This window comes from Lagenorhynchus albirostris, chromosome 14 (assembly GCF_949774975.1).
Source record: "Lagenorhynchus albirostris chromosome 14, mLagAlb1.1, whole genome shotgun sequence".
NCBI lineage: Eukaryota > Metazoa > Chordata > Mammalia > Artiodactyla > Delphinidae > Lagenorhynchus > Lagenorhynchus albirostris.
Window position 1 is genome coordinate 88,025,900 of NC_083108.1, and position 23,476 is coordinate 88,049,375.

General features: G+C 48.6%; 2 protein-coding genes and 1 long non-coding RNA gene across 6 annotated transcripts in view; 1 reads left to right on the forward strand and 2 right to left on the reverse strand.

Moving 5' to 3' along the window:
- The window catches only part of POLE (DNA polymerase epsilon, catalytic subunit), a 55,778-nt gene extending 44,883 nt beyond the window's left edge, over positions 1-10,895 (reverse strand). For all 4 annotated transcript variants that reach the window (XM_060122064.1, XM_060122063.1, XM_060122066.1 and 1 more), the window contains exons 1-9: positions 10,807-10,895; positions 5,769-5,910; positions 5,244-5,324; positions 4,768-4,812; positions 4,522-4,614; positions 4,057-4,211; positions 1,298-1,439; positions 1,091-1,171; positions 252-359 (exon numbers count right to left, since the gene is read on the reverse strand). In XM_060122064.1, the coding sequence (XP_059978047.1) occupies positions 252-359; positions 1,091-1,171; positions 1,298-1,439; positions 4,057-4,211; positions 4,522-4,614; positions 4,768-4,812; positions 5,244-5,324; positions 5,769-5,910; positions 10,807-10,868 (909 nt within the window). In that variant the 5' untranslated portion in view covers positions 10,869-10,895. The remainder of the gene's footprint in view (positions 1-251; positions 360-1,090; positions 1,172-1,297; positions 1,440-4,056; positions 4,212-4,521; positions 4,615-4,767; positions 4,813-5,243; positions 5,325-5,768; positions 5,911-10,806) is intronic.
- Positions 10,896-11,063: 168 nt separating this feature from the next.
- Positions 11,064-20,308, forward strand: PXMP2 (peroxisomal membrane protein 2). Its single transcript, XM_060122067.1, is given in 6 exon segments — positions 11,064-11,334; positions 13,019-13,135; positions 14,644-14,687; positions 14,690-14,805; positions 17,659-17,778; positions 20,240-20,308. Coding segments are annotated over 6 exon segments (588 nt in total). The 5' UTR covers positions 11,064-11,212.
- Positions 20,309-21,103: 795 nt separating this feature from the next.
- Positions 21,104-23,476, reverse strand: LOC132504532 (uncharacterized). The gene is made up of 2 exons (XR_009534930.1): positions 23,382-23,476; positions 21,104-22,404 (listed from the first exon to the last, which is right to left on the reverse strand). It is a non-coding gene; the product is annotated as an uncharacterized LOC132504532 (long non-coding RNA).

Below are 23,476 nucleotides of genomic sequence, written 5' to 3' on the forward strand. Positions count from 1 at the left end.
CCAGAGACTCTCGCTACGAAATCTCTGCAGCAGCTTGAAGCGCCCTGGCTTTCCCAAGAAGAGACACTCTACCTAATCCTCAGATTTGCCTGGAAGGCAGGGCGTGGCTGGATGTTAGAACAGGTTCTGTGGACTCCACTCACTCGTTATTCACAAAAAAAGTACTAACCAAGGGTGGACACTGTTCTGGTTTGGGGACCAGCTATGGTCCTTGTTCACAGAGAGCTTACATCCCAGAAGGCACCACTCACCTGACCATCAATCATATAGGAAATCATCATAATCTGATCAGTCTCAGCATCGGGAAACTTGAGGGGCAGTTTGGTCGTCTCAATGTCAAATGCTAAAACCACAGGGTCCTGAAGGGACAAAATGTAGCATTAAGTCGGCCACAAACCAAGCTGAGCTCTGGAGCCCCTGTGGTCCTCTTGACACCCACCACCTCCACCTCTACTGCCAGTTACTAAAAGTAAGAGTCAAGCTGCTGCCGGGAAAGGTTCAGGAGGAAGTGGGACTGGCATCTTGGGGATGAATGACCTATGTCCAGAATACCATGAGGATATGAAAACTTAAACATATGAAAAAATGCTAGAGTAGCTGTTCACAGGAAAAGTCTAGAATTACAGAACACCTGAGTCTCAAAGCTCTTTAAAATGCATCACTCATTTTGTCCTTTATGGCAACCCTGACAGGAGATTATGATACAGAACTGACAACTTCATTTTGGATGTGAGAAAACAGAGTATAGACTTTCCCAAGATCACAAAGCTGTCCCCAAACCAGTTAAGAATCCACTTTTCAACATATCACTTTACTATTAACCACCCAAAATGGAAGTCAGAGCTTTCCCTCAAATGTTCCGATCCAGCCTAGCTCAAATACTGACGTCACGTGATGTCTGTGTGCAAAGTCAAATTATACTGTCAGGTCAGAAACTGATGAAAAAAACAACTACCCCATAATTCTTTTAAGAAGGTATCTGAGGAAAAAGCAGCAAACAAACCTGAATCAAATTCACCTTTCAGCGCAGAATTCACTCTCCAAAAACAACTGGAAAGTTTAAGATGGAAGAAATGCAAGTAGTACTTACGGGTCGTTCAACAAGGTCATCGCGGCGGGCAATTTCCACTGGAAAGGCACTTCCTCGGTACCGGATGTTGTACCAGTGAGCCTGCAGGACGTGTGGTGCATTAACTAAAGACTTCTACATCTGTCCAAGGAAGTCAACTCTATGGATCTATCCTTCAGTATCACCTCCTGGTTATCAGGAACTGCCCACATGCAATAGCCCACTCACCACATGGATCTTCAGGTCAATGGAGAGGCGGATGTGGTAGGGCACATCGTACTCTCGCATGTCCACAATGTTGTCCAATTGGTCAGAAATCTTCTTAGAGGCTTCCTCTTCGTCAGTAATCACACTGCCCCCTTGTAGAACACTGCAAAATAAAGACGGCAGCTTTTTCAACTATGCTCCGCTAGGGGCTGGAGGGGGGAAGACCAGTGTCCATACAATGAAAACACTAAAGTTTTACAAGGTGGCTGAGATGATCAGGACAGGCCCTTCGTAAGGAATGACCTTGGATGAACCCCACCCCACCAAGCAGCAGGCCACAGACACAAGGAAATTCAGTATACTTAGGACATTCATTTTATAGGACGTAAGTTACACCCCATTTAAAAGAGCAAAGAAAGGAAGCTGTTACTTGGGAGGCATGTCTACAGATGTGACCCACCCTCACTGAGCTTATTTCTTCATCAAGAAAACGAGGATGACAGTAACAGGCCCACCCTGCAAGAGCGTCATGAGGTACTAGCCACAAAGCTGTAGGCATGGTGAAGTGACAGGTAAACAGTGACTATTTCTGTATCATAATTATTCTTACCATATCAAAGAGGGAATCATTGTCACTAGAATATTCACTCCAATATTAGCCCACTAAGCTTTCAAATACCGAATGGACTATTAAGGGGGGAAAGAAAGGCAATGGGTTTTAGAGAAGGCAGGCCTCTGGGGACTCGGTCTCTGGTTACAACTTGCAATATTCTGAAAAGTAATTAATGGGCCACTGTTGGGGGGTAGTGTGCAGAAATGTTCAGGGTCCCAAACTGATCAACTTTTGTCAGAGGATACAATTAGTTCTTCTGAAGTCATCTTAACTTTCTGTGTGCCTTTTTTAAAAATTGAAGTAGAGCTGATTTACAATGTTGTGTTAATTTCTGCTGTACAGCAAAATGATTCAGTTATACATATATAAACATTCTTTTAAAAATTCTTTTCCATTATTGTTTACCACAGGGTATTAAATATAGTTCCCTATGCTATACAGTAGGCCTTATTGTTTATCCATTCTATATATAATAGTTTGCATCTGCTAACCCCAATCTCCCAATCCATCCCTCCCCCCCCACCTCCCCCTTGGCAACCACAAGTCTGTTCTGTATGTCCATGAGTCTGTTTTTGTTTCGTAGATAAGTTCATTTGTGTCATATTTTAGATTCCACATTATAAGTGATATATAGTATTTTCTTTCCCTTTCTGACTTACTTCGCTTAGTATGATAATCTCTAAGTCCATCCATGCTGCTGCAAATGGCATTATTCTATTCTTTTTTATGGCTGAGTTATATTCCACTGTATATATGTACCACATCTTCTTTATCCATTCATCTGTCGATGGACATTTAGGTTGTTTCCATGTCTTGGCCATTGTGAATAATGCAGCTATGAACATAGGGGTGCATGTATCTTTTGGAATTATGGTTTTGTCCGGATATATGCCCAGGAGTGGGATGGCTGAGTCATATGGCACTCTATTTTTTAGTTTTTTGAGGAAACTCCATACTGTTCTCCATAATGACTGCACCAATTTACATTCCTACCAACAGTGTAGGAGGGTTCCCTTTTCTCCACACTCTCTCCAGCATTTGTTATTTGTAGTTTTTTTTGTTTGTTTGTTTGTTTTGCAGTACGCGGGCCTCTCACTGTTGTGGTCTCTCCCGTTGCGGAGCACAGGCTCCGGACGCGCAGGCTCAGTGGCCATGGCTCACGGGCCCAGCCGCTCCGTGGCATGTGGGATCTTCCCGGACCAGGGCACGAACCCATGTCCCCTGCATCGACAGGCGGACTCTCAACCACTGCGCCACCAGGGAAGCCCTGTAGACTTTTTAATGATGGCCATTCTGACTAGTGTGAGGTGGTACCTCACTGTAGTTTTGCTTTGCATTTCCCTAATAGAGATGTTGAGCATCTTTTCATGCGCCTGTTGGCCATCTGTATGTGGAAGTCCTCATAACTTTTAATTAGCCAAGATTTCTTCTTAATCTCTTACCCTGTTTCTTATTACTGTTGCTGTCTAAATATTTAATGAACAGTGTTTGTTGTCCTATATTTAAATTTCTCTGTATAATACCCAGGGATCTCTGGAGAAGATGTGCTATGTAAATATAGGTATTTAATAAAAATTGCAGACATCTTAACACTTACTAAAAACCATGAAAACAGACTGTGTTAAGATGGTGGGATTAGAAATCTAAAATGTCTACTGTTACAGCAACTAAATTTGGAGCCACAAATCTACCCTCTATGTAAGAAAAAAGGGACAGCTAAAATACAGCCTGGGAATCCACCATTTATTTAACACAAAGGGAACATATAAGAAAGTCTACCAGGGCTTCCCTGGTGGCGCAGTGGTTGAGAGTCCGCCTGCCGATGCAGGGGACACGGGTTCATGCCCTGGTCCGGGAGGATCCCACATGCCACGGAGCGGCTGGGCCCATGAGCCATGGCCGCTGAGCCTGCGCGTCCGGAGCCTGTGCTCCCCAACGGGAGAGGCCACAACAGTGAGAGGCCCGCGCACCGCAAAAAAAAAAAAAAAAAGAAAGAAAGAAAGTCTACCTAATTGCTCAAAACTGTTTCCACATTGAATGGAGCCAATCATTAAGGTAATTTTATTGCTGAGTTTTCCCACCTCCTACCCATCTTGTAAACGTAGGAAAAATGGGAAACAGTCCTTGTGGACTGACTGGCTGCTCTGCTTATGTGAATGAAGCTTACCTGGTGAGCATAGCCGTATAGGCATCACTGGTGTGGCCCTGTTCCCGGTTTTTCTTCACAGCAGGGGAGATCTCCTTCCTCACTTTGACAAGGTCCTCCACGGTGTTGAAGGACAGCTTAATGTAATTTCGTTTCAACCCAACCAAGTGATTTGGCTACAGAGTGAAGAGATGGTGCTCATGAATTCAAAGAGAAAAAAAATACTACATTGGGGAGAGGAAATAAGGAGAGACGATTCAAAGGTAAATAAATGATTTGAAGAGTTGGCAACTCCAAAGCACCGTGTTCAACTCTGCATGTGGCACCAACTATGCCACTAGAGTTCTCTAAGAGGATACAGGGACAGTCACCAAAGCCCATCATCTATACTGTCCCACAGGTGTGGAACTTGTCCTCTTCCCATCTCACCCCACGGGCAGGGTGGACCCGGCCTCACTTACCCTGAAAGGGCTGGGTGATACTCACCAAGTCCAGATCCTCTTTAGGGACAGTCTCTACTTTAGCGATTTTACCCTGAAACTTCTTAGAGAGAAAAGACGAAACTTCTCGCTCACAACCCTAAATCAGGATCAGAATGAAAGGACTTCCCATTAGTAAAATCTATTTCCTTCCTTGCTTATTTCTCTTGAAGACTCTTTATTTCCAGTTTTAAATCCCCCCACAAAACGAGGCACAGGTCGTTTGACCTGATGCCATGAACCACAGACTTACCTTTCTGGTTGCAATGTAGAAATATGGCTTATAGGGCAAGGCCACCTGCAAGAGTCACACCCATTCAGGGGGGTGATGAGAAAGAAAAAAGGAAGAAAAATGAAGACAGGCTGTTTGCTGTTATACCCGTGATATAGCCTAGCCTAGATCCAATGCATCCTTGACCTTGACATATCTTAAGAGAGACAGTGCAATAGAAAATTAGGACCTGCACATATCACAGGGGCAAGAGTCTAAGAGACACAATGCTGCTCATCTTTCAGTCTTTCTGAGCTAGCTTCTCTTAGGACAACTTAAGTGGTGACTAATGCAGCTCCAAGGGGCCCATGTCCCTAAAGGGCTTCAGGAAGCTGCACACCGCAAGCCTCCCAATCCCTCTCCTCACAGTTGCAGAGCTAAAAGGACACTTGCCATTTTGAGCCCAGCTATGCCTCATTACTGAGTGGTTGTTAGCTTCTTGGATGTCAAGGGCTTACCTTAAATCTGCTCCCATCATCTTGAATAAAGTAGTAATCCACTGCACTAACTAAGCGTTTATCTTCATCTAAAATCTCCGTCTACAAGAGAAGCAGTCAACACGGGCACAAAGTTATCCTCTACACAGCACAAGAGCCTTTTCCTCCTTCTCTGGGAAACTGAGCACTTTAAAAACAAAATCTTTCTCTACCCTTTTGCATAAACACTACTGGCCCCATTCACAAGAACCGCATCATAACAGCCTCCAAATGGGAATTTCTGTTCCCCCCTCATCTTTGAAAGCTTTATTCTTATGGGTAACAGGGATGCCCCTTACCTCAGTCTTCCCAGTGGCCTCTTTATGACCCAAAGAAGTTAGAGAGGAAAGCAGGAGAGCTACGAACAATCCCATCTCTACCTGTATTGCCCAGACAACAGGTTCCCACTGGGGGTCACCTACTCTTCAGACAAGGGCTATGCCACAAGGGGTGCAGCCACCCTCCTGAATGGAAAGAGGAAGATGGAGGAAAAGCACAGGTGCTTACAGGGTGCATGTTGATAAGCCAGCCTGTCTTCTCACCAGGCTCCTTGAGTCTCTCAAAACCAAACCGCAGATCCATCTTATCTGTCCATTGACTGCGCTCCAGGCGCTTGAGTGCCGAGACAGAGGTAGAGGGGCCATCGTCCCTGAGTGAAAGGAGTGAAATCCGGTCTCCGCTGATCATGACACTATCTACTCCCACAGCCCTCAGTCTGCCTAGTGTAAGAATTTCGTTTGTGACATGGTAGGAGCATCCCTGAAAAACCTCAAATTTGGCAAAATAGCTCATTAAGGTAACAGGTCTCAGGAAAAAGATGACTGGGGCAGAACCCTCAAAACTTGTTTACCTGTGCAACCAGAACACTAATAAAAACAACAATCTTGGCTGGACACTGCTGCCTCGTGGGATATTAAAAATGCACAAAGTCCAGTACTGCAATCCTGGGCTTTTATCCCAGAGAAAAGTCGTGCTCATACCAAAAACTTGCATGTGAATGTTCATTGCAGCTTTGTTCATTACAGACAAAAAGCCGAAACAACCCAGATATTCTTCAACAGGTGAATATTTAACCCATGTTTTATCCTTCCCATGGAATACAATTCATTGATAACAAATTTACTGATACATGCAATAACCTGGATGGGTCTCAAGGGAATTATGCTGAGTGAAAAAGCCAACTCCCCCAAATTGCATATTTTATTCCACTTATACAGCATTCTTAAAATAACAGTTAGAGATGGAGAACAGATTAGTAGCTGCCACGAATGGGGGAAGGGAGGTGGCTGTGGCTATAAGAAGGTAGCACGAGGGATCCTTGGGACAGAACTGTTCTGTGTCTTGATTGTGGTGGTGGTGGTCATGAATACACAAAGTGCACAAAACTAAATACACACACACATAAATAAGTGTACATGCATGGTTGTATCATGTCAATTTTCTGGTTGTGACATTGCACTCCAGTTACATCAGATGTTACCACTGGGGGAAACTGGGTTAAGGGATCTCTGTGTAATTTCTTACAACTGCATAAGAATCTACCACTATCTCAAAATAAAAAGTTGTTTCTTTATTTTTTAAATGTTAGTTCCCAAATTTAGTTTGTTTCTTGGAAAATGCAATTAACGGTATCTACCACACAGGATTTTCATGAGCATTAGAGACAATGAATGTAAAAGCACTTTGAAAAGTGCCAAGTTGGCAGCACAGTATTATGTATGAAAAAATGAATGACCAATGGAGGGGAGTCTAGTTCTACCAAAAAGGAGCAGTGATGATTAAATCACATGATGCATATGATGTGAGGATAGGATTTTTTGTAGCTGAGTGGGTGCTTGATATAGTATGTGTGATATTTACTGAAGATCAATAGAAACAGAGGGGAATATCTGTTTTTTGTCATCTACAAGGTAAAATTCTGTAATGTCAGAGTTATTTGAAATAACTTGAATGAACTAATTCATCTGTTTTCAAGTCGTGTAATTTGAGTTGGAAAAATATTGACTGAACACTTTTCAGGCACTACCCTGTGCAAGGCACATGTAAATAAAGCACAGTACTCCTACACACACTGAGGTGGCTACAGCACATCTGGGAAAGCGCATTTCACACTAGCAAAGTGCAACAAGGAGGTCTGCAGTGCCTGCGTGTATAGAGACAGCAGTGACCCAGGCTAGGCCGTTTTCTCTTTTACCTGGTTTATAAACATTGTAAGGTAGCTTTAATTTCTACACAGCAACGTCATTAACCACGTTTTTAAAGAGCTGTTTGTTTTAAATGTACAACATGAGAGGAGAGGTCCTGGTTTATGACTGCTGAGCACAGGAGAAAAGTGTAGCCTGCCACCCGAGATGGGAGGGAGGCCCTGGTGCAGGCGCTCAGATGAAATTTTCTTCAAACAGAGCCAACAGTGCACATGTCTGTGCAACACTCCAGCCAAGAGCTCTTTCCTTCCCTACTGCGGATTCCAACCCCCTTGCCTAGAGAAAATTGCAAATGAACCAATATAATCTCCACATGTTACTGATATTCTCCTGTTTACCAACTACATATGAGCAAACTGGGGTTACAGAAACTCACCTGTTGTGGCAGAATAAAGTGTACCTTAAAAACACGATGTATCTTCTGGGACGCCTGAGTCTAGATGTCAGTAGAACCACATATAGATAAAAGTGGGGATATAATATTGTTCTGTGTGAGAGGAACTATCTCAACTGAGAAGGGAAATCACTTCTCAGCTCAGTACATCTGCTTCAAACTTCCCAAGCCTTTCTCTGGTTAGGATTTTGTAAATAACTCTTCATACAGATTTGATCATAAACCTTAAATTAAGTACTTGACGAAGACTTTCCACCAACAGAACTATCCAAAACTGTTCTGATTCCAGAGGCTGGGATGATCCCAAATTGTTCACAATCTTTAACTCCACAGGTGTGATCCCATCTAGATCGACCAGAGTGATTATGGCTTATCTATCTTCAAAACAGAACAATTATTTTATTAGCATCCCAACTTAAAACACAAATGCTAGGGCTTCCCTGGTGGAGCAGTGGTTAAGAATCGGCCTGCTAAGGCAGCGGACACCAGTGCGAGCCCTGGTCCGGGAAGATCCCACGTGCCGCGGAGCAATTAAGCCTGTGCACCACAACTACTGAGCCCTTGTGCCACGACTACTGAAGCCCGCGTGCCTAAAGCCCGTGCTCCGCAACAAAAGAAGCCACCGCACTGAGAAGCCCGCGCACCGCAACGAAGAGTAGCCCCCGCTCTCTGCAACTAGAAAAGCCCACGTGCAGCAACAAAGACCCAACACAGCCCAAAAAAAAAAAAAAAAAAAAAAAAAAGCTAGTCTCTTCTTTAAACTGCAGTTCTGAGATTCTGGACCCTGTATATTTTTGGCAGAAGGCCTATTTATTAGCTAAGCCAACTATATTCTGCACTCCTCAAAAATGTACAGCTAAGAATCGATATCCCTTGCCTTTTTGTCTTTTTTTATTTTATTTATTTTTGGTTGCATTGGGTCTTCATTGCTGTGTTTCATTGCTTTCTCTAGTTGCGGCAAGCAAGGGCTTCTCATTGCGGTGGCTTCTCTTGTGTGGAGCGTGGGCTCTAGCTGCGTGGGCTTCAGTAGTTGTGGCACGAGGGCTCAGTAGTTGTGGCTCACGGGCTCTAGAGCACAGGCTCATTAGTTGTGGTGCACAGGCTCAGTTGCTCCGCGACATGTGGGATCTTCCCGGACCAGGGCTCGAACCCGTGTCCCCTGCGTTGGCAGGTGGATTCTTAACCATTGCACCACCAGGGAAGTCCTGCCTTTTTGTCTTAATGTAAATAAATGAGCTACTTTATAAACCAGTGAGCAGAGAAAAATATGTATGTGCAATCCAAGAAAGGAAGCAGTCTAAGAAAGCTAAGTATACAAAATAGAGACCAGATTAAAAAGAAAAAAAAAAGATCTGAACTAAGCCTGTGCAGAATTCATGTCTTTAATTACTGTAACACATTTCACTAGTTATTAACTTATAAACAAAAGTGGTCAGAGAGTTGTTTAAGAAAAACTCCTTTGCCTGAAGGTAGTCCTTGGGTCTATCACCTCCACTTGAAGAACAGAATGACCTATTTCAAGATTAGGATCCTTATTTTTCACAAAAGATTACAGCCACCTGTTGCAGGCAGGATACTTGACAACCCTCCCCCCTCAGACGTCTATGTCCTAATGCAAGGAACCTGTGTTATCCTACACGACAAAATGGAGTCTGCAGGTGTGACTACGTTCAGGAATTTGAGATGGGGATCACCTGGATGGGCCCACTGCCATCATAAAGGGTCCTTACGCGAGGGAGCCAGAAATCAGAGCGAGAGACTGGAGATCCGACAGTGTTGCTTTTGAAGGTGGAGGAAGAAGCCTCTACGAACTACAAAGGGCAAGAGAACAGATTCTCCCCGCAAGCCTTCAGAACGAAAGAAGCCCTGCCCCATCTTGAGTTTTAGAACTTCTGACCTGAGAATACACTGGTACAGTGTAAGCCACTAAGTGGTCGTCTGTTACAGCAGCAGTGGGAAACCAACACACCACCGCACGGTATGGCTTTAAAATCTCTGGATCCACCTTCAATCAAAACCGCAGAAAAACTGTATTCCAGGCCCTGCTAGAGAACACAGGTAACTTCAGTCTGAGGCCCAGATCTTTACCCAGTCAAGACTGAATGAAGTGCTACTTACGGAGAATTGCTCCCGGGCGTGCGGCGCTCTGTACTAGTAATACGTTCCTCCAAATACCCTGGGTTCTATCTTGGCATCAAGTGTTGGATTAAGTGGACTCGAAAACTGCTCACTTGGACCACACCGCCTCTCAAAACTTTTCTCAGGAGCCGCATAACTCACTTTTAACCCCGTGATAGTACAAAACCCGAACGACGGAGGCAACCGTAACAAAGACAACCACCGTTACTGACCGCTTACGACAGGACCGACACTGTCCGAGCGCTGCGCCCAAAGTCCACAGCGGCTCTTCCTATTCGGCAGCGGCGCCACACCGCGCTCAGGGCCGCCGGGCCCGCGCCAGGCAGCGGGCGGGACCGGGAGGCCGACGCTGCGCGCCTCCACCGCCGCGACTCGAGCACACAACGCGCCGACCACAGCGCGCGCCCGGGGCTTGGGCGCCGACCCCAGGTTAGGCTACACCGCCTCGGCGCGCTCCTGGCGTGGCCCCGGGCTTCTCCCCCGAGGAGAACGCACCCGCAGCGCAGCCCCGCACGAGCCCCGCTCCGGCGCGTCCCTCCCCACGGCCCCGTCCCAGAGACGCAGAGTCCCCGCTGAGCCGCCGCCAGGCCGCTCGCCGAGGGCCCCGGACACGGCGCCGACAAGGCGGCACCACCGGGACGAGGGGCGGCGGCGGAGAGACGCCTGACTCTTAATCCGGAGCCCACGTCGGGCGGCCGTGGGGAGCGCCCCAGGCGCTCTCGCCGCTGCTCGCGGAAGCCCCGCGCGCTGAGGAGGGGGCGCTCCCGTGCCGCCCGCCCCCCGCCCGGGAGGCCGGGCCCCCCCTCACCGGCTGGCCTCGCCGTCCGAGCCCGGCTCCGCGCGCCGCCGCCCGCTGTTCCTCAGAACCATAGCTTCGAGCTGGCGCCAACTCCTCCGCCGCAGCTTCCCCGTAAAAATTTGGCGCGCTCCCACCAACTCTCGCGAGAGACCGGAAGCACACCATCGCCCAATCAGAAGGTTCGATGCGCCCCGCCCCGCCGAGCTCCAATCGCCGCCGGCGCCCGAGGCGGAGGTGGCCCGTTAGGAACTCCCGGAAAAGTGCGCGGGTGCTCACGCGGCGCGCCGAGGGTTGTGTCCCGGGGGCCCCTGCGGCTCGCGGCGGGGCGGGAAATGTCCGGCCGTCCCAGCCCCTTGCCCCGCACCCGGAGCCCAGTGGGGTCGGTGTCCCCGGCCCGCGCTGCGCCGGGAAGGCGATGGCGCCGGCGGCGTCGAAGCTGAGGGCCGAGGCCGACGTCGGGGCATTCCCCTGGCGGGCGCTCGCCCAGTACCTGCGCCTCCTGCGGCTCTACCCGGTGCTCACCAAGGCGACCACTAGGTCGGCGCGGAGCGGCGGCGGAGGGGACGGGCCTGGGCGGGGGGCCGGAGCTCGGACGCCCGGTGACGCAGCCCCATAGGTGCATCCAACGTGGGGGTTTGAGCGTGAAAGGCAAAATCTGGTGCGTCAAAACGACCCTCCAGAGGCCTTAAATTAACCAGAAAGCTCAGCACGTGCCGTACTGTATATTCGGTTCCGAACCGTAACTCTTAGACACCCTAAAATGTGGACCCAGGGACCAGACTAAAGGAGTGCACGAGCCGAAGGACCCTGCAGACCTCGGGGCCTCCAGCCCCTCTGCCCCGGAGGTGACGGCCGTCAGGGGTGAATGGGGCCCCGGGGGAGAAGTCTGTCACCCGCCAGCCTGCGCGGCGTCCGCTGCTACCTTCCGGCTTGTTAGTACCTGCTCTTGTTTTGAGCACTAGAATGAACTAGAATGGGTTGAGGTGAACGCCTTTAGGAAGTGCGCGGGAAGCCTGGACGGGGTGGGAGGTGTTAAGGCTTGTTTTCTTTGGCAGCTTTGCATGTGGGAGAAAGCCGACACAGCGCTCTCGGTGCTCGGTTAGGTCGGCCCTTTGATTTGGAGTACTGAGCTTTTTGTGAGACATCCCCCCTTCATTACTTTCAATTAGTCGACTTTATAAGTTTGTCCCCTTTTATTAATTTAGCCGTTCATACTTGTGCACAGCTGCTTCCTGTGTGGGGAGCATTAGCGGTGATTAAGGTAAGTAAGTTCCTACCCTGACGGAGCTTGTATTCTAGTAAAGAACTAGACAAAAAGCAGATAAATGTATCACACAGATAAAGTGGTCAGGGCAGTTTTTATCTGAGGAGGTGACATTTAAACAGCGGGTGCAGAGGTCCTGAGGGAGGAGCTAGCTAATAATGGTGGAGTGGAAGGTGGGTCTGTGTCCCTGGAGAACATGAACAGTGAGCAAGGGGGACGATGAGAAAGAAGTAGCCAAGGACCAGATCAAGAGGCTCCTTACTGTCCCTTCTAAGAATTTTGGATTTTATAGCTTAGCGAGCTTCTCAGAACGCAGCAGTAGACCAAGCCTTTGAGCAACTGGGCCTGTCTTGACCTTTTTATTTGAAAATTTTATTGTGATAATTGTAGATTCACATACAGTTGTAAGAAATAATACAGGGAGATCCCTTGTATACTTTTCCCAGTTTTCCTCATTGGCAACATTCTGTAAAACTGTAGTACAGTATCCCAACAAGGACACTGGCATGGATACAGCCCATAGGTCATATTCAGATTCCCCCAGCTTTTCTTGTACTCGTCCATGAGTGACTGTGTGTTTAATTCCATGCAGTTTTATCACATGTATAGATTTGTGTATCCACCACCATAGTCAAAATACAGAAAAGTTTCATCATAAGGATCCCTCCTGTTGCCCTTTTATAACCACACATGGTAACCTTTTGCAAAATTATAGGATAACATCACAATCAGGATATGACACTGATACCACCCACCAGATGGAAATCTTACTGTGCTCCTGTGTGTGTATATTAAATTCTGCCGTCTCCACCTTTTCATGTAGGGACCTCACATTTCGGCTGCTCTGATAAGGGTTCATCTCTACCCATCCCCAGCATGTTCTTAGAACCGCCATGCTAATTATGTGCAAGAACAGATGCCCTCCTGCACGTTTTCTGAATACCTCTCTGTCCACAGTGGCATTTTGTCAGCACTTGGGAACTTCCTGGCCCAGCTGATTGAGAAGAATCAGGAAAAAGAAGACTGCTCTCAAAAGCTAGATGTCAGAGGGCCTCTCAGATATGCCATTTACAGGTGAGTTCCATAAAGGGGCTGGTTTACCCAGTAGCAGGCTAAGTGTGACAAAGCTAGGATATCAAGACCTGGAATTATCTACCTCAGAAAAAGTTTTTTAAGAAGCATCGAAGTCATCATGGGAGAAAGTCAGAATGGTGGATAACATTAGCTTCACTTATTTTATAGTTTCATTTGGTTTTTGTTTTGAATTGCATGGGTGAGGGTGGCCATTGTAATTGGGCTGAGAAACCTGAGAGCAGATAGGTCACCTGAACCTAAAATCAGACTTCAAGACCCAAAGACCCTGAAAGAGGAAAACAGACTCGAATATGGCCAGTTAGTTTCTGTTGTTATTTTCATAGCATAAACATCCAGAAGAGAAATACGTACGTATCCTGAAAATTGTCGTTTCTGAACCACTTTTTGAATTGCAGAAGCACAGAGATTCAGAAGCTTTACCTATTAAATCCACCCTGAGTTCTCTGGCGAACAGTAGTGTTTGTATAGATGGATTATTTTGAAGTCTTTTGCAACAAGAGTGATTTTTTTCAGTTCAGAATTCACAAATAACATTTTGTAAGCATGCTAACTCGAGTTATCTCAGCTTTTTCCATAACATATTTAAAGTCCTAATCCCCCCAGAGAGGGGGAGTGTATCAGAATCACCTGGGAGGTCATCCAATCACAATCTTCCATCCTCAAGACTTCCGTTCTCTTCCTCCTGAGCAGCCCTGCCCTGGGCCACTTAACATTCCGTGAAAGGGTGGGGAAAGACAGGGGAGAACTGCTCGTTTAAAGACTCTTCACTGCCGAGCTGGGAGGCCCCTGGGCCCTCGCCCATCTTTTGATTCTGGACTCTGTGGGGCCTCTGGTCTGTTTTCCCTGTAGGCGTGGTGGCTGGGTTCAGTTCTCTCCTGAGTGCTCTGTGCTCTTTGCAATGAATAATCCTGATACAGACAAGCCAGTGCACAGCACCAGGTTTCAGCCCTGATAATGATCCAAGAGACTGATGACAAGTTCTGACACCAGGGATGCTCCCATTATCTACCGAGCACCTTCTCTGAGCCAGGGCCTGTTCTAGGCACTGCAGACACAGCAGTGGACAGACAGACGCGATCCTGTCTTGTGGCGTTTACCTTCTAGGGGTGAAGAGAGGGCACTATATAACTAAGCAAATGAGACCATGACAGTCAGTGATCAGTGCTCTGAAGAAAATGAGACAGGCCCTGGAGTAGAGAGTGGCTGTGATGGTGGTGGGTTCATTATTCAGGACAGTCGGAAGGAACTCTCCAAGCCAACGTGTTGAGAAGGAGCCAGCCATGTGACAGCTGGGGTCAGGAACGAGCCTGGTCTGTCAGAGGTAAAAAAGAATGCCTGGAGAGGAGTCGTAGAAAGCGTATTTTCTAGAAGGGCCACACAGACCTGTGTGGTCAGTGCTGAGGGACTCAGGGTTTAGGGTCTGGGGTTTGGGGGTGAAGCTGACCCCAGGATGGGTGTGTCCAGCTCAGCCCCACCGCGGGCCTCAGGTTCTTTTTCACAGGGCCGCTGGGTCACTCCTTCCACCTCTTCGTGGGGACTGGATCCCTCCCGAGGCCCCCTCGGCAGGCGTCACGAGGCTGCTGCTGGGCCGCCTCCTCTTCGCACCCGCCTTCCTGTCATCGTTCTTCCTCATCGTGAACTCCCTGGAGGTTGGTCTCTGCCATATAGCACTCATGCAGGCCAGCTCTTCTTTGGACAGGGATGCTGTGGTTGGAATGCAGAGGCTCTGTGAATTTACACTCAAACTTAAGTTTCACATTGTCCTCTGTGAACGTCAGAAGCAAAGCACAGTCGTATTAGCAGCACCTGTTGGCCTGCGGTGGCCGTCCCAGAGAGTGGGCTGTCACACGTCCATTGTCACAGTTATAGCCCAGAGTATCAGTGATGCTTATCACTCCTTACACCTGCTGGCAAGTCTCAGCACTGAATGTGTTAGTAAAGAAGCATATATACTGGTCTGTCATAAAATTTTTTCTGAATATTTTGATAGCCGTACTTCAGTATAATTGGTTTCTTTGTAGTCCCACATATTTTATTTTATACGTTACAAAACATGATTCTGAGAAGTGGGTCCATGGGCTTCACCAGACTGCCAGAGAGATCCATGGCACAGAAGTTCCAGCCCCCTAGTGGCCTTGCAGAAGCCTGTGGTCACTCAGGGTCTGGACATCACAAGTGCTCTGAAGAGGCAACTTACCAGTGTAGACTTAACATCACAACGGAAGACCTGGGAGGTGTGTTTGCCCAATCTCACTCCACTAACTGGCTCCCTCACCATCCCCTCTCCACCTCCGTGCCCGAGACGTGTCATGTTCTGCCCTGAAAGTAATTCGTTCAACCAGTCACAGCAGGTGAATGCTTCTCACTTGGGTTTTATTTTGAAACCTCACCTCAAGTTCTTATTAGTAAGGAGAACACCCATGCTGTCTAAAGTGACCCTGGTGGGCAGTAGAAAAGATGTTTAAACTTCACTGTGATTGCTAATAAATCCCTGATAGTAAAAAGAAATATTTGGGAAGTCCTTGGGAAATCAGAGGTAGGAGAAAGTAGAGGGTGCCCATATTAGGAGTGAGGGTACCACAGCAGTTTCTCCCTTTTTTTTCCTTCCAAATAGGAAGGGAGTATATTTCCATTAAAGAACAAAAACATTTGCCTCTACGTATATGGCAAATGTTACCAAAGTGCATAAAGTACCCACCACATCATGAGACACGTGGGACCACACTATCCATACGGCACACACACCACAGGTGCTTCTGCATCCAGCATTCTGTGATGCAGACGTTGTGTTACAGACTGCAGACCGTTCCACCCACCGTATGCCTGTCCCTTTTGTGTAAGGATTCCTGCTTGGTTAATTCCTAGAATTGTCCCAAAAAGGCTGTCGTTTTCTGTCCTCCCTGCAGTGGTGCAGAATAATAGCATCAGCAGACATTTATTGAGCACTTGCCTTGTTCCAAGCTCTGCATCCAGTGCTTCAGGTCTTTGAGCCTCACATCAACCCCACCTGACGGTTGAGGAAGCTGAGGCCTTCAGTTATTTGCAGGGTAAACACTGGCCTGAGGTCGTGTAACGAGTCCGTGAGTCAGGATTCAGACACAGGTTTTGTGACTCTTGAGAGCTCCTAACCCTTGTGGCTTTTCCCTCTGTGTGAAGTTTGTTTCCCTACACTTTTTTATTTTAATTAATTAATTTATTTACTTTTGGCTGCGTTGGGTCTTCATTGCTGCGCGCAGGCTTTCTCTAGTTGCGGCGAGCGGGGCTACTCTTCGTTGCGGTGCGTGGGCTTCTCATTGCAGGGGCTTCTCTTGTTGCGGAGCATGGGCTCTAGGCACGTGGGCTTCAGTAGTTGTGGCTCGCGTGCTCTAGAGCGCAGGCTCAGTAGTTGTGGCGCACGGGCTTAGTTGCTCCGCAGCATGTGCGATCTTCCCGGGCCAGGGCTCGAACCCGTGTCCCCTGCATTGGCAGGTGGATTCTTAACCGCTGTGCCACCAGGAGGTGCCAGGTGTTTGTCTTTTAACTTCATATAAAGTTAAATTGTTTGCATAAGTTATATAAATAAAGGGTGTTATGGTGGCTTTCTCCATACAGGAGTTTAAAAAATTCATGCATTCAAATCTGTCATTCTTTTCCTTTGGAGGCTTCCTTAAAGGAAGATAATGGAAATATTCTCCTATATTTTCTTCTTCTACTCTTGTGATTTTTATTTGTACATTTTGATAGGCCGAAAGATAATAGAAATATTCTCCTATACTTTCCTCTAGTATTATGTGTTTGTTTTTAATATAGTGAGAGATATACTTCAGTCTTAGTTTTTTCCACTTAGATAGCAAACTGTCTCGTTACCATTTATTGAACAGTCCCCAGTATAGGAAAATGTTAACTTTATCATATTCTCATTCCCATGTGTACAGGCCATTATCTGGACTCTTTGTTCTTTGCTGGATTCTATTCATTTCCACATTTCCATGATTTGGTTTGTTTTGGGCTGTTGCTACTAGACTTTTTAATTGCCATAATTTTACAGCATTTTTAAAAATTTCTAGTAAGGTAAGCCTTCCTTTCTTATTCTTTTTCAAGATGGCTATTCTTATGCATTTATCCTTCCAGATGACAATTAGAATCAATTTACTGGGGTCCATTTTTTAAAAGCTCCTGACAACTTTTGATTGGAAATGCATCAGCTTTGGAGATTATTTTGGAAAGAATTGACAGCTGAGCCATCAGCAGAGCAGTTCTGGTGCCCAGACCAGCAGCGTGAATCCCATCGTCAGCTCAGCTCTCAGGGGTCATTGGGCGAAGGTTGCACACAGTGTGAGCGCTGTTCTGATGATTTTCCTGCTGGATTGTTAGCTCCTTGCTGCACCGCTGCTCAAGCACACGTGTGTGCTGTGTCCATATAAATGGAACAAACTGCAGTTTTAAAGAAATCACTGTGTCAGGCTTTGGGGCCCCGGTATTGCTCACGGTCTGCGTTTCCCCCTGCATTCCCCACTCTCCAGGGGAAGGACGCGGCCGCCTTCACTGCGAAGATGAAGAGAGGATTCTGGCCGGCGCTGCAGATGAACTGGCGAGTCTGGACTCCAGTGCAGTTTATTAACGTCAACTAAGTCCCTTTGCAAGTAAGGCCAGCCCGGCACCGCGGGCCCAGAGAGGGGCTTCGAGCTCCCCCAAAGCCCACCCCCGCCAGCCTTCTTTTTTTTGAGCCTCAGGGTCACCCCAAGTTCCGATTCCTTCTGGGGCTTTCCTCTTCGCCCGGAATCGTTACCGGTCTGGATTCTGGCAGGCAAAGTGACATAGAAGGAGGGGCCTCCCAAGCGGCGTCCACGCTGCGCCCTTTCCTCCCGGGCAGCGCTCGGCTTTCTAGGGCTGGATTGCAGCCCGCGCCCACGAAGCTGCGGGAGGGCAGCCTCCCCTGCAGGGACGTCAGGGCCACAGCAGGGCGGGGCAAGGGGCTCTGAGCCGAGGGTCGGAGCGTCTGGGTGGGGAACCTCTGCAAGCGGGACCGCAGGCCGCAGGCAGGCTGCGGTGAGGCCGCCCTCCGGTTTGCTGAAGGCCCTGCCGGTGTCCACTGCCTCCACACGCGGTACAGCCCATCTGTGTCTGGGTCCCAAGACCACTGCCGGGTGGACGGGCTCACAGCCTAAGTTTATGAGGGCCACGCAGCCAGGATGCACAGCTGGATCCTGGGAATCCATTGCTGGCATCCTGTGCTCGCTCCCTCCCTCCCTCCCCTGAGGACCACACAGAGCAAGCCCTCACCCACCCGCAAAACGCAGGCACGTGGCGTTTCTGCCCAGGGTTTAATGGGGGCTGGACACATGGGCACCGCCCCCTGCACCAGAGTTCCCTACACCCCGGGAGGAAAGGCAGGAACCCCACATGAAATCCAAGTTCCCAGACACCAGCCGAGCACCAGCCTCTCAAACAGGCCTTTCCAGGGATTCCCAGGCCTCAGGCCTGCTGTGTTAACCCTTTTCTGCACCCCATTTAAGTAACCTACCTGAAACTAGCTCATACAGGCTGATTTCCATCCTGCTTTAGGGAGAGGAGAGAAAGAGACCTGGGGCAGGAGCCCCCTTGGGAAAGAGGTACCTTGCAAGGGTGGGAAGAGGGGAGGGGACGGGCTTGGTAATCACACACACACCCCCCAAGGGGTAGCAGAAAACCAGAGGCAGCGATGGACAGCAATAGCTGATGCTGCAGGAAGTTAAATCAAAATAAAAATCGGCATGTTTCCATTGGCTTTAAAAATGGCCTTCCCAAGAGCAGCTTCAGTGGCTCGATGGGGCTGAAGCCAGATGGCTGAGAACTGATGAGTGGGTGGGGAGGTAGAAGATAAACTACAAGTCTCAAAAAGTCTCTCGGACTGTTGGGAAGCGGAGGGGAAAATGGCAGTTAGCAGTGGGCCAGGGGAGGAGAAGGTTTTGCAGCTGGGAGAAGAGTGGCCACGCTGCATGCTGGTGGCACCCCAGGCTGCCCCAGTGCCGGGGGTGGGCGTGGGACTGCAGCGTAAGCAGAGGGGCACTTCAGGTGGAAGGCTCGCCTCCCCTGTGAGCACAGCAGAGAGAGGAGGTCACTGTTCACTGGGGACCCCGGCCACACCTTGTCTTCCCTCTGGGAGGGGGAGGGGTGGGGAGGCTTGGGGGGATGGGTATTTTGAGGGGAGTAAAGAAGTGGTCACCTTGGTGCTGCGGAGGATAGGAGAGGAAGCTGACTGGAGACGGGGGAGCCAGGAGAGGCTGAAGACTTACGTGCAGGGGCCTGGGGCCTGAGGCAGGTGAGAAGGCAGGAGGATCTAGGTTTTTCCAGGGAGTGCATCTGAGGAACAAGAAGGGAAGGAAACCAGGGCTATGCACTGTGGTTCTAAGGCATATAGAAGATGAAGTAAAGACATGAGAAGACAGACCGGCTGAGGACGTGGAAGGGTCTATGGCAGGGAAAGTAGAGAGGCTGGAAAATGGAGTCCTGACTAGTGTAGGGACAGTGCTGCAAGCCTGGGGTTAGAGACCTTCCTAAAAGGTGGTTGCCGGCGCGTGCTTAAGGGGCAGGGAGTTTATTCAACACATATGTATTGAGCACCTGCTGTATGCCCTGCTGCTCTAGACTCTGGGGCTACAGTGACTAATGAGATAGACCAGACTGCTACTTTCATGGAGCTTATGTGCCTGGGAGACCCAGTAATTGACTACAGGTGATTTCAGGTGGGAGTATGCCTGTCAGATCATAGAAGCAGGGTAGTGGCATAGGATGGGTTAGGGTGAAGAGCAGGTCGTGGGGTTGTCAGGGAGGAGCCGGGTGAGGCCACCTGCATGACTGGTCCTGGGGTGAGAGGCTGAGCCAGGAGCCGAAGTGCTCAGTGAAGGAGTATTTTCCCTGCTGTCCCGTAAACACCATCAGGCAGGGACTGTCCTCAGCCCTCTCTGCTGGGCCCCATCACAGTGCCTTGTACGCAGGAAAGGCTCAGCAGGTACGGCAGTGGGTGCGTGACTGACCCGCGACTGAGCTCTGTCCTGGGGGGTGGGTGCCTGATGAGTGTGCCCAGGGCCCTGCTCGTGCTGCAGCCCGTGCTCTCTCCGGCAGTTCCGGGTGCGCTGTGCCGACTTGGCAGCTCTGTTCTGGCATACCTACCTGGCCTCTCTGCGGAAGTGAAGATGACCGGGAGGGGTCCTCAGACACACTGATGACGCGGGGGGAGGGGGGGGTGCGGGTGAGAGAGCAGGCACAACCCAGCCTGCCTCTAGATCATGTGATTCAAGATGACCCTAAAATGACGATGGAGAAACAGAAATCTCTGAATGTCAGAATCCGTTTTTAAAAAGGTGGTCCCTGTCCTCAGGTGGTGCTCCCCTAAGAAACTTAAAATACAGTAGAGATGATTTCACCTCTCACCTTGGATTGAATTAGGATCACAATAAACTATAACGTAGTTTTTTCTGTGGTGATTTTAATTTCTCAGAATAATTGCTGTTGCTTTGAAAGAAATGGGTGATCAGAGGGCTGCCCTCAGATTTTTTAAAACGTTTAAGAAATTGTGGTAACATATATCACAGTACTACTGCTTGGCTACCTGGCCCCATAGCACGCGGGCCCCTCTAGACCAGGGCTTGCCCTGACCTGCTGAGCGGCCCTGTATGCCACCCTTTCAGCAGCGGGGTCTGCTTTCCCGTTGGTCATTTACTTTAGCCCTCCCTCCCTGCTTTTTCATTCTTAGAACATTGCTTCCTGATTGCCTCCCATCCTTATTTCATGGATACAATATCTCTTGGGATCCTAATTATATATTTTTTGAATTTTTTTCTGTCTCGCGTGCTGCTTCTATTTTCTCAGGGTTTTTTGCTTTTTGTTTTTCCCCTGTTTGATCTTTGTGTTACCCTATCGGGATTTCCTGAAATGTCTGTCGATCCTTTTCTTTCTCTTTTTTTTTAAGATTTTTTTTGAAGTGGAGCATTTTTAAAGTCTTTATTGAATATGTTACAATATTGCTTCTGTTTTATGTTTTGGTTTTTTGGCTGAGAGGCATAGCTCCATATGTCCAGGGATCAAAACCACACCCCCTGCACTGGAAGACGAAGTTTTTGTTGTTGTCGTCATTGTTGTGCCGGGTCTTAGTTGCAGCTTGCCGGCTCCTTAGTTACAGCATGGGGGATCTAGTTCCCTGACCAGGGATCAAACCCGGGCCCCCTGCATTGGGAGTGCAGAGTCTTAACCACTGTGCCACCAGGGAAGTCGCTGAAAGTCAAAGTCTTAACCACTGGACCGCCAGGGAAGTCCATGTTGATCTTTTTTTTCTTTTTTTAAAATTAATTTATTTTTGACTGCGTTGGGTCTTCTTTGCGGTGCATGGGCTTCTCATTGCAGTGGCTTCTCTTGTTGCGGAGCACGGGCTCTAGGCGTGCAGGCTTCAGTAGTTGTGGCTAGTGGGCTCTAGAGCACAGACTCAGTAGTTGTGGCGCACGGGCTTAGTTGCTCCACGGCATGTGGGATCTTCCTGGATCAGGGCTTGAACCCGTGTCCCCTGCATTGGCAGGCGGATTCTTAACCATTGCGCCACCAGGGAAGCCTGGGACCCAGTTTTGTTGGGGACCACCCATTTTCAATAACTGAGGTATTTTCTCCTGGGCTGGTCAGTTTACCCAGAGAGGAATCTTTTCATTTCTTGCCCAGGGTTGGGGGGTGGGGCAGGGAGAGTGGTGGCTGTAGGGGAGCATGGTATAAGCACAGTGGCCAACATTCTTGTGGCTAACTGGAGAAAAGGGGTTAGAGTCCTACTATTAGTATGTGAACTTCATATAATTTCATCTTTATTACTGCAGCCCAGTCTCACCTGTCAGGTGTTCTCAGATCCAGAGGCCTTCTGGTTCAGATCCTCTGTAATGAAAGTTCTCTAGTCTTCTGCCATGTTGGAGGTGAGGTAGTCACCTGAATACACTGGTGATGGAGGGGATGAATAGTGCAACCTCTCAGGTTTTCAGTCAGTCCTGCTGTGTCCTCAGAGCTCAGAGGTGGGGCTAGTAACTGTAACTGGCCAGGCTCTGCCAGACTCACCGGAATAGATGAACTTGCTTCTTGGCTTCCCTCAGTGCAGGCGACAGATATTCCATCTCCTCAGATCAATAACAATCTGATTTACAGCTTCCAAAATTTTGTCAGTTGATCTCTTGGCTTTGTTTCTTCTGTGGACTCAAGTATGTCCTTGTAGATTTGTCTTTTTAAATTTTTTTGCTATCATTTTAATAAGCGACCTTCTGGAAGAAGGAGACATAAATATATGGGTTCAAGACACCATGCTTAAGCAGAGGTCTGGGTATTTCTGTGGAATACATTTATTCTTCAAAATCCAGAGTGACTTAAAAATGTAAATCAGATCGTATCACTTCCCCATTTAAAAGTCTGTCAAGATGATCCAGCAATTCCACTTCTGTGTATACACCCAAGAGAACAGAAAGCAGGGACTTGAAGAGATATTGCACACCCATGTTCACAGCAGTGTTATTCACAATAGTAGCTAAAACTGGGAAACAACTCAAATGTCCATTGATGGATGAATGCATAAACAAAATGTCGTCCATCCATACAATGGAATATTATTCATCCTTAAAAAAACGGAAGGACATTCTGACACATGCTACGACTCAGATGAACCTTGAGGACATTAAGTGACATAATTCAGTCCGCAAAGGGCAATACAGTCTGACTCTACTTCTTTGGGGTCCCTGGAGCAAATTCATAGAGACAGGAAGTAGGGTGGTGGGTGCCAGGGGCTGAGGGAAGGGGATGGGGAGTTAAGTGTTTAACGGGGACAGAATTTTAGTTTGGGAAGATGAGAAAGTTCTGGAGAGGGATGGTGGTGATACTTGCACAACAAAGAGAATGTCCTTAATGCCCCTGAGCTGTACACCTAAAAGACGGTTACGATGGTAAATTTTGCGTTATGTGTATTTTGCCACCGTAAAAACAAGGCAACCAGCAAACCCTGCGGGAGTTTCCCAGTTCACTTAAACCAGAACCCCAAGTCATCTGCGGGGCACGGGTTCCCCATGGGCTCTTCCCGCATTTGACTCGGCCCAGCCGCTCGGCGCCGGCTTCGGTCCTCCCGTTGCGCCCCCGCCCAAGCGGCTCCCCGGGGGCGCCGCGTAAGCACTAGCTGCTCGAAGGCAGGAACGACTCCCGCCCCGGGCCCCCCGCAGCGGGTCGAGGGAAGGGTCTCAGAACCACCGCCTACCACCGGGCTCCGCCTTCGTTCCCGGAAGTCGCCCGCGGCAGGCAGGGCCATCCCGGCGACTCCCGCGCAGCCCGGCGGCCGGAAGCGCGCGCCCG